At 34.3% G+C, this 10,107-nt stretch overlaps 1 protein-coding gene across 2 annotated transcripts in view; it reads left to right on the top strand.

Moving 5' to 3' along the window:
• The window catches only part of BMPR2 (bone morphogenetic protein receptor type 2), a 187,384-nt gene extending 182,024 nt beyond the window's left edge, over positions 1-5,360 (top strand). The window contains exons 12-13 of one of the 2 annotated variants that reach the window (XM_029224751.1): positions 1,015-2,294; positions 3,584-5,360. In XM_029224751.1, the coding sequence (XP_029080584.1) occupies positions 1,015-2,294; positions 3,584-3,834 (1,531 nt within the window). In that variant the 3' untranslated portion in view covers positions 3,835-5,360. The remainder of the gene's footprint in view (positions 1-1,014; positions 2,295-3,583) is intronic. The other variant, XM_029224752.1, reaches the window with a different exon arrangement.
• Positions 5,361-10,107: the final 4,747 nt, after the last annotated feature.

Below are 10,107 nucleotides of genomic sequence, written 5' to 3'. Positions count from 1 at the left end.
TATTTATTTATTTATTTATTTATTTATTTATTTATTTATTTATTTATATATTTGGGTCTTCGTTGCTGCCTGCTGGCTTTCTCTAGTTGCGGCCAGCAGGGGCTACTCTTCTTTGTGGTACGTGGGCTTCTCATTGCAGTGGCTTCTCTTGTTGCGGAGCATGGGCTCTAGGTGCGCAGGCTTCAGTCGTTGTGGCACACGGGCTCAGTTGTGGCTCTTGGGCTCTAGAGCGCAGGCTCAGTCGTTGCGACGCACGGGCTTAGTTGCTCCACGGCATGTGGGATCTTCCTGGACCAGGGCTCAAACCCGTGTCCCCTGCATTGGCAGGCAGATTCTTAACCACTGCGCCACCAGGGAAGTCCCTGAATCTTTGGTTTTTTTTTTTTTAATATGAGTGTCACATTCTGCCTTGTACTCTAGGCCCTAAGACCCATATCTAAGACCTTCATTGATATGGCTCAGTCTACCTAGGAAGATATGTTTCTTTGCTAGACTATGCCATTTAATGGAACACTTTGGAACAACCTAAAAGCTTGTGTTCTTTTTACTATTTGGAACTTATTTGGTAAAATATTTGTTGAGTAGCCACTGTGTATCTAGAATGGTGGAAACGCAAAAGACACATGCCTTGGTTCCTCCTCTCACAGAACTTCATGTCTCGTGCAAATATACAATTTATAAAGATATATTTGCTAATATTACAAAACTATAGGGGAGATCTTTAAAAATAATAACTCTTATAAACCAAAATAATGAACATCTATAAAAATCATATCTAGATTGACATAGGTTTTTTGGTAGGGTTAAGTAGTATAAAACTAGCCTTTAGCAAGTTATTAGTTGATACTTGATTAATATTTGATTATAATTTTTTTTCTTAAATAATCTCTAGAATACTGTGGGTTAGAAATAAAATAAAAAGCAGTTCATACTTTAAAATTAGAGGTGTTAAACTTGGAGAGTCAGTTTGTCATAAATGTATTCTCAACGTGGCACTTTTTTTCTTTCTTTAAGCAACCTGTCACACAATAGGCGTGTGCCAAAGATTGGCCCTTATCCAGATTATTCTTCTTCCTCATACATTGAAGACTCTATCCATCACACTGACAGCATTGTGAAGAATATTTCCTCTGAGCATTCGATGTCCAGCACTCCTTTGACTATAGGGGAAAAGAACCGAAACTCGATTAACTATGAACGGCAGCAAGCACAAGCTCGAATCCCCAGCCCTGAAACAAGCGTCACCAGCCTGTCTACCAACACTACAACCACAAACACCACTGGCCTCACTCCAAGCACCGGCATGACCACTATATCTGAGATGCCATACCCAGATGAAACAAATCTGCATGCTACAAATGTTTCACAGACAATCGGGCCAACCCCTGTCTGCTTACAACTGACAGAAGAAGACTTGGAGACCAACAAGCTGGACCCAAAAGAAGTTGATAAAAACCTCAAGGAAAGTTCTGATGAGAATCTCATGGAGCATTCTCTTAAACAGTTCAGTGCGCCAGACCCCCTGAGCAGTACCAGTTCTAGCTTGCTTTACCCCCTCATAAAGCTTGCGGTGGAAGTGACTGGGCAGCAGGACTTCACACAGGCTGCAAATGGCCAAGCATGTTTAATTCCTGATGTCCCACCTGCTCAGATCTATCCTCTCCCCAAGCAACAGAACCTTCCTAAGAGACCTACTAGTTTGCCTTTAAACACCAAAAATTCAACAAAGGAGCCCCGGCTGAAATTTGGCAGCAAGCACAAATCAAACTTGAAACAAGTAGAAACTGGAGTTGCCAAGATGAATACAATCAATGCTGCAGAACCTCATGTGGTGACGGTCACCATGAATGGTGTGGCAGGTAGAAACCACAACGTTAACTCCCATGCTGCCACTACCCAGTATGCCAATGGGGTAGTACCATCTGGCCAGACAGCCAACACAGTGGCACATAGAGCCCAAGAAATGCTGCAGAATCAGTTCATTGGTGAGGACACCCGGCTGAATATTAATTCCAGTCCTGATGAGCATGAACCTTTACTGAGACGAGAGCAACAGGCTGGCCACGATGAAGGTGTTCTGGATCGTCTTGTGGACAGGAGGGAACGGCCACTGGAAGGCGGCCGAACTAATTCCAATAACAACAACAGCAATCCATGTTCAGAGCAAGATGTTCTTACACAGGGTGTTCCAAGCACAATAGCAGACCCTGGACCATCAAAGCCTAGAAGAGCACAGAGGCCTAATTCTCTGGATCTTTCAGCCACAAATGTCCTTGATGACAGCAGTTTGCAGTGTAAGTGGAGGGATTATATAATCTCTCCTGCTTGTCTTTTGGGACCATTTAAGTAACTACTTAGATAGAAACAGATTGTTTCAACAGCAGTATTTACTTTTCCACATTTGATTGGACTTCAAAAGTAATTAGACTATTGTAAAGAAAAAAGTAATTTTTTGTTGATAATTAAAAAGTCAGTGTCACAATAATCAGAATAATTACCAATTTAATATGTGCCTTATGTAGCTGCTGGTTTATAATGCAACTCACATACTTTCTGTGAATAGTTGAGATAAAGTACTCACCAGTTTAAAAGATCCAAGTAAAATGATACCAGTATAACTTTTGAAACAGTTTGTTGAGCATATTATATCTATTATATACACATTTAGATTTTATCTGACTAATCTTAATAAATCTTAAAAGTCCAGAGAAAATTCAGAAAAGTCACTATAAAGAAACTATAAAATTGTTCTTGGTTTTTAATGTCAGTTTTTTCAGGAGTCGTGTGTTGAGTCTCCCACATGCCTGTAGCATTGTGCTATGGGACCTCTAGCAACTTGATACTTGGTTTATGGTCCTAGAGGGACTGTAACACAAGACAGGAGAGCTCACCAAAACCTTTAACAGTCATCATTGTACAAAATGATTTCTCTTTTAGACTGATAGCACTTATAAAAAAAAAAAAACTAAGTCATGTTTTATGGTTGTTGTCAAGGAGTAAGAAATGGGCTAAAGGGATTCAGCTGTCCAAAATCAGTAGAATCTAGCCCCTTGCTTGAGTGGCTTGTATTATAGAAAAGTTGACATACCTTATGGCAAGGTTCCATATCAGTAAAATGTCTTGTCAGGTCTGAGACGGGAAATTACTAGAAAATTTGTACTGTAGTGTTTATGTCATTCTTCTGAAAAGTATTATATTCCAGGTGCCTACTTTGATCATGAAGTAGAATGATTAAATGCATTTTGCCAAGTTAGGCTTGCTACCAATAACCAAAGGATTTGAGAATACAATTGAGAACTTGGGATTTTCTCCTGTTTTTGCTTTTTGTGGTTTTTCTATATTTTCTTCCTTGCCCTGTGGAATAATTCAACCAGTTATAAAAATGTTGGGCTTACAGAGTCTCAAAAATAAGTTAGTTAAGTTTTGCCTAGAAAAATGTTGTTTAGCATCATAAATTTCAAGAAATGTCCATTAGCTCCTCCTGTAGATATTAGTTTGATCTCTTTTCCAGTTACAACCCTAACTTTTTACTTTTTAATAGTTTCTTTATATATAGTTCATTTTTCTGCACTTTTATTTTCAGTAGGTGAGTCAACACAAGATGGCAAATCAGGATCTGGTGAAAAAATCAAGAAACGTGTGAAAACTCCCTATTCTCTTAAACGGTGGCGCCCATCCACCTGGGTCATCTCCACTGAACCACTGGACTGTGAGGTCAACAACAATGGCAAAGACAGGGCAGTTCATTCCAAATCCAGCACCGCTGTTTACCTTGCAGAAGGAGGCACTGCCACAACCATGGTGTCAAAAGATACAGGAATGAACTGTCTGTGAAATGTTTCCAAGCCTATGGAGTGAAATTATTTTTTGCATCATTTAAACATGCAGAAGACATTTAAAAAAAAACTGCTTTATTCTCCTGTCAGTACCCCCTCCCACCCCTGCAACAAGGACTTGCTTTAAATAGATTTCAGCTATGCAGAAAAGTTTAGCTTACGCTTCCATATTTTTTAATTTTGTTTTTTTTAAGTTTTGCACTTTTGTTTAGTCTCGCTAAAGTTATATTTGTCTGTATGACCACAGAATTATATGTGTGTGTATCAAAAGTGGTCTCAAAATATTTTTTTAAGAAAAAAAAGCAAAAACAATGTATTGCTGATAATCAGTTTGGACCAGTTTCTAAAGGTCATTAAATCAGAAACAAATTAATACAGGTTTGACTGCAGTGGTGTCTAGCTAGTATCCATGTTTTATTTCTGGGCACAAGCTAGTTTATATGTTGATATGTTCCTGAACACATTATCTGTTGGACTTTCTTTTCTCTTGTGTTTTGTTTGAATGTGCAATAGTCTATAGGCCACAAATAGCTTTCTCATAAGTTCTCTTCCTAACAGAATACGCATTCTTCCAAGATATGAACATTTTCCTCCCCCATCCTCCATACTTTCAGCAGGTCAGTTCTTTGACAGTGAATTTTTGCACAAGAGAAAGCAGCTACCTGATTTCTTGCTTTCTCTCTCCTTATGGAGAATGCAAAAACATTGTCTCAAAGGGCTCTAAAGAAGGAACTACCAAAACCTAATTTGAAATGCCATTTCTTTTATCCTTCCAAATCCTAAACATTTCCTTCCAGGCATTTTAATAAACGTATTTGGTTCTGGTTTTGGAAGTTCGTAAGAGCGTAGAACAATGAGCAAGTCAAATATTAGCTGTTTTCCATTTTATTTTATTTTTTTATATGTATGTTCATGTTCCATATTCATTTAAGTAGCACATTTTTATCAGAAAACTTATAGAGCTATACTTATATGGAATTTTTAAGTAGATAGATGGTTAACACAACATAGTATTATAGCTTTCATTCTCTGAATAGGCCGTTTGACTCAAATAAAATTACATCCTGTTTAAAATAACTTCAAAAGTAATTCATAGTTTTGAACCTGTAGTATCTTTTTTTTTTCTTTTCCCAAGCAAAGCCTGGTAACTTTATCTGAAAATGATTCCTCTTCCCATGACCTAAAACACTGTGTGGAAAAATCATTCAACTGGCATGCCAAATCCCTGTGGAAGGAAGGATTGCTGCCAAACCTATCATTTTTGAGCAGCCTGAGACTTAACCTCTCTCTTTTCAAAACTGTTTCTTCACTAATCCTATTTTCATAATTTTTCCATTTGCCAGTTTTTCATATCATCTTTGATATGTGAGCATTTATTATTTACATTATATTAGAATGTACCTTTTAGTGATAACATTATGTATCTTCAAATCATGTTTTTTTAAAGCTTCCTTTGCTTCTTTCATTACTGATAATCATCTCTAAAACAATCTCTGCATGTTTTTTTAAATAAAGCACTTTATGTCAAATAAGGGACTTTTTTTATGAGCACAAATTGTTTTCTATCAATTTACAAACAATGAAGATCTCACTTTTTTTTTTCCAGATTCTCAAGTACTTAATAGACATTAATTAAGTTCTAAGATTTCTCTGGGAGATAAAAAAGCTGAGAGGAAAACACAAATCCCAAACTCCTGATTGAGGTTTTTATCTCCTGACAAAATTTTCTCACTCATATTCCTCTATCCACATCATTTAGCTAAAGACAGCCTAAATTTCCCAATTTGCTATCTAAAATATTTGTGACTGACTTGTGCATGTAAGCCTTCTTTTGTTTGCCATCTACTGTGATCTTATGAAGTGAGATGTTTAGCTAGATTGCTGAATGTGGTTTTGAATTCTTAGAATTAACATTATTTTGCTAGTACCCAGGATTTCCACCCTTTGTATTTTATTGGCCTTTCTCTTGATTCAGATCCTTAACATATTTTTCAGTCATCTAGCATAAAAATTTTTCATTTTCTTATTTTTTATCTATGTAATGAATTATTTATATTTTTTCCAATGAATTTTCACTTGGCTCTCTTGATTTTCAACGGCTTTCAGCTGCATTCCAGGATATTACTTTTAAGTATTTCTAGAACATCTCTGAGTCCAAATAAATTATATTCCTTCTCCAATTGGAAGCATCAAAGGTAAATGACCATTTGAGGTCTAACTGATTTTTCCTGACAGAAGAGTTGTCTTACATTCTACTACACTGTGTTTTGGCCAGTTAATTGTAAGGTTTTCAGCATTTTTTGATGTTTAATAGTAAAATGCTTTCAAAAATTGGTATACCAAATTAAAGAACTCCTTATAGTTTCCCATTTTTATGCGAGCATGTTTAAAACAAATAATTTCCTTTCCCCATGTTTTTATTAGTAGGCTCTTGGAAAAGTAGGAGAAATAGTGTAGATCATTTTAATAAATTAAATTGTACATCAGACTCATTTAATTTTAGAATCTGTTTGCTGTTACAAGCAAGCAAGATTACTTAAAATACTCATTTGCAACCTTTATTCATGTAATAGTAATGTATATTAAATCTAATATTTAACTTCCATCACAAAATTTTGCATGTAGAAAAGCATTTGGGTCCCTTTGAATTAAAGGCTATTCATTTAATGAAAAAATACTAAAATTCAACCTTAAAAGTATTATAACCCTAAAAGCATCGTAATAGATAATCAAAGTCTAATATTAATTCCCTTAACTATCCTAATTGTATACCAGAACTAAGTCATTGAAAGAACTTGATTTGAATTCAGTTTAGACAAAATGATTTAATTATAATTCCTAAAACGTTCCCTCTTTTTAAATGCATAATTGGAAAAAAATATTGGTGTAAAAATTTATTGGAAGGCAAAGGAGTAGATACTAATACTAATTGGCCATTTATTATATACTGAATGCTGGGATATATATATATACACATAATCTCTTTTACTCCTCATAGCAACCGTATGAGGATTATAGTTAATATTCCCATTTTACAGATGGGGAAACTGAAGCTAAGAGAAGCTAAATAATTTGCCCAAGGTCCACATCTAGTATTCGACAAATCTGTGATTTTTAACCTAGGCTTGCTCTCTTCATATCTCTTTCATTGACACCACACTGCCTATACACTGTATGACAGTATGCATAATGGACTGACATTTTGTAAGAAATTTAGTCATTATACCCCAGCACAATTGTGGCTTGTATATAAACCAAACCAGATACCTTAATGACTTTAGAAATTAGGCAAACAAAAGGAGATGTACAGACATGTCTGTAGTGATTGTTGCTTGAGAAAAAATTACTAATTCAAGACAAAATTCAATCCCATATCTGCCATCATGAATCTTAAAATCATTTCATTTCTCTTCACTCCTGACATTCTTATATTGCAAAACTAAAGGTAAAGTAAATTTTAAGGGAAAAGCGAAGGCTTATGGGAACAGAGACCTTTTCCTAAATTGATTCCATATTTGATTTCACGGAATTAATTTAATGTTCACTTTGTCTCATCAGTCCTTTCACTTCATTTTGAAAATTTCCGCTTTTAAAAGTGACTGTAGAAAATTTTACTAATCCAGAGAACTAATTGAAGAGGATGTAGGAAGGATAGAAGGATAATGTCCTTTTTATATAGCAACTTGTATAGCTTCCTTTCAGGTATCCACTTGTTCCAGAAAATGTGTGTTGGTTAATGTGAAAATAATTAAAGAAAGGTAGGAACACTCAAGTAAGTATGTGTTTCAGTGGGAGTTATCATAAAATTCGGCAAGTATTTTTATTTAAAATATTTTCTAATTTGGCTTCTAAAGCCAAATGAAACACCTGATAGGCTGCAGCTATTTACTGAATTTTCCATTCTATAAACCTCTCTCTTCAAAGTCATTTAAAATGGAAAAAAATTTCAACAAACTTTTTGGGTTTTTTTTTCTTATAAAAATGAATATTTCATTGGAGGTAATTAGTTCCTAGAATGTGAGATTACATTCTATTTCTATACAACCTTTTATATATTTGTGTTAAACTTACTACCAGTTATGTGCAGGTTATTACATAACTATTCCCAGATTGCTTTATATATTACTCTATCTTCCAAGCTAACTTCTTAAACTTAAAATCTGGACACACATGTTAGTTGATTATCTAGACCAGTTATCCTAGAAATTGTATAACACTCCCACAGACACCCCAGGAGTCTTTTTCAGACTAGGAAGTTTCTAAATATTCATACCTTTTACTGTCAGTTTGCTCTTCAGCAAATAAGAGTGCATTTTAACTTTTAGATTCTGAACTATGTAAACTTTAGCCAAAACTACCTTGAGTGATCCATTCCTAAATATAATCCTTGATTAAGTAAATCTGGCAAATCACTGTTTAAACTAGTTTACACAAATATTATCAAAAGAAGGTTTTTCTACAGGTTCCCAGATTAAACTAACATACAAGAAAAGAAAAAATCCCAGGGCACTCTGATGCACCTCCCCGTTACTTTCCTTCATTCACCTCTTAGTTTCTGTCTTCACTTACTCTGTCCCTTGGTTATCTGACTTGCAATCTTCTGTGTCAGGAAAGTTTTCTTCATATCTATTCTGCTTCCCTCCTGATTCATTTTATATCCATTACTCTTCAGTGTACTTCAGGCTTCTCAAAACCTAAGTCTCAGTTCTTCAGACAGAATTGCTTTGGTTCCTTTAGTATTTTCTCCTCAGTTTTATTTTAATACCTACTTATATTTAAGAACACCTAAAATTATATTTTGTTATATTCAAATTCATTACTCCAGTTAAGTAATAGTTAAATAGGATAGAATTGAGCATTAAGATGTTACCATTTGACAGTGGATCCAACCATCAGATTGTCAGCAAATCAGCACTTAAGTTTATATTATCTAACATTTTCTATTGTGGAGTTTTATGATTTTATACTCTCATTAGTTTATAAGTAAAAAGCCATGCGTACAAAATTGTATATCATTTTGCTATTTTTTAACCTTTATTGCAGCACGCTTAGCATTCATTATGATTGAGCCACAACATTTTACATATTTCTTTGTATCAAATATTAAACACAAAATACAATATTAACTTTCAAAAGCAAACCCAACAATAATCAGGTATTGTCTACGAACATCTTTGCAGACCACTTTTGAAATACTCATCATAGTTTTGCAACATAGACTGGACTCTAACAACTTTCATTTAACTTTTAAGTGGCTGGTTAAAATTGAGTATTTGTGCATATAAGGAAAAATTTAGGATTTTATCTCATGGCTGATAACATTTGAAAAGTAAATACTTCAGAAGAATTTATGCTGTTTACTAAAATCATGCCTAAAATAAATATTATATCTTGAAAATTCTAATTCCTTTATTACTGTGATATTCATAGTGTTACTATTAAATGTTGTAATATTCATTTTTTAAACTTGATTTGAGACCCAGATTTTAAAATCTGGGTAAGAGACAAGGAATCTTATCACATCATTAGGGCGTCCAGTTTATGATTGAATTTTTAAGCAAATTACTGTATTTTAAACTGCAACTTGTTTTGTTTTTAATGTTTTAAAAGACAACATGTGGGTTTTTTACATTTTATTTGTACCTTTAGATTTAAGAACCATCTTCCTGTTTTAGACTCACTCTATAGACATAATATTACTTAAAAACTCAGGGCCCTTTTCATCCCTTTGCACACTGAAAAACTTCAATTGATAGCAAACAAGTAGTTAGATACAGTTGAATTTGTTGCACACACAGTTCATTTAATGTTTCATCTTATGATTTGACTTCATTTACATAAATATAATATCAGCTTTCATTAATCATAAAAACTTGCCCAGTTTTATAATTACTGGATAGAGGGAAATGACTCAACTAACTGGCTAGATGTTGCAGCATATTTAGGCCTTAGAGTTGAAGCACAGTCTTCAAACAATTTCTGTTCTTTGGTTAAATGGTTATACATGATGGGACAAACTTTCATTTTGTTTTTGTGTTTTTAATTGGAGAACTTGATAAAGTTCCTCTGAGATAAAATTTTTCAGGAGGTAATTTAACATTATTAAACTGTCTTCTAAAAGTGAACTAGTGAGTTTATAGCTTTCGTAGTAGCTTGGATGGTTTCGAGAAGGTAATCTATGGTAACCTATTTATCACATTGTCAGATCCAAATAGAATGTTTCTTTCAGACAAATTTAAGCTCCAAATTGGTAAGCTGTATATGTATACTT

Source organism: Monodon monoceros, unplaced genomic scaffold (genome assembly GCF_005190385.1).
Source record: "Monodon monoceros isolate NGI ecotype Baffin Bay Population unplaced genomic scaffold, NGI_Narwhal_1 Super_Scaffold_16, whole genome shotgun sequence".
Lineage (NCBI taxonomy): Eukaryota > Metazoa > Chordata > Mammalia > Artiodactyla > Monodontidae > Monodon > Monodon monoceros.
The sequence above is the reverse complement of the archived record's forward strand: the minus strand, read 5'-3'. Positions and strand labels throughout refer to the sequence as shown.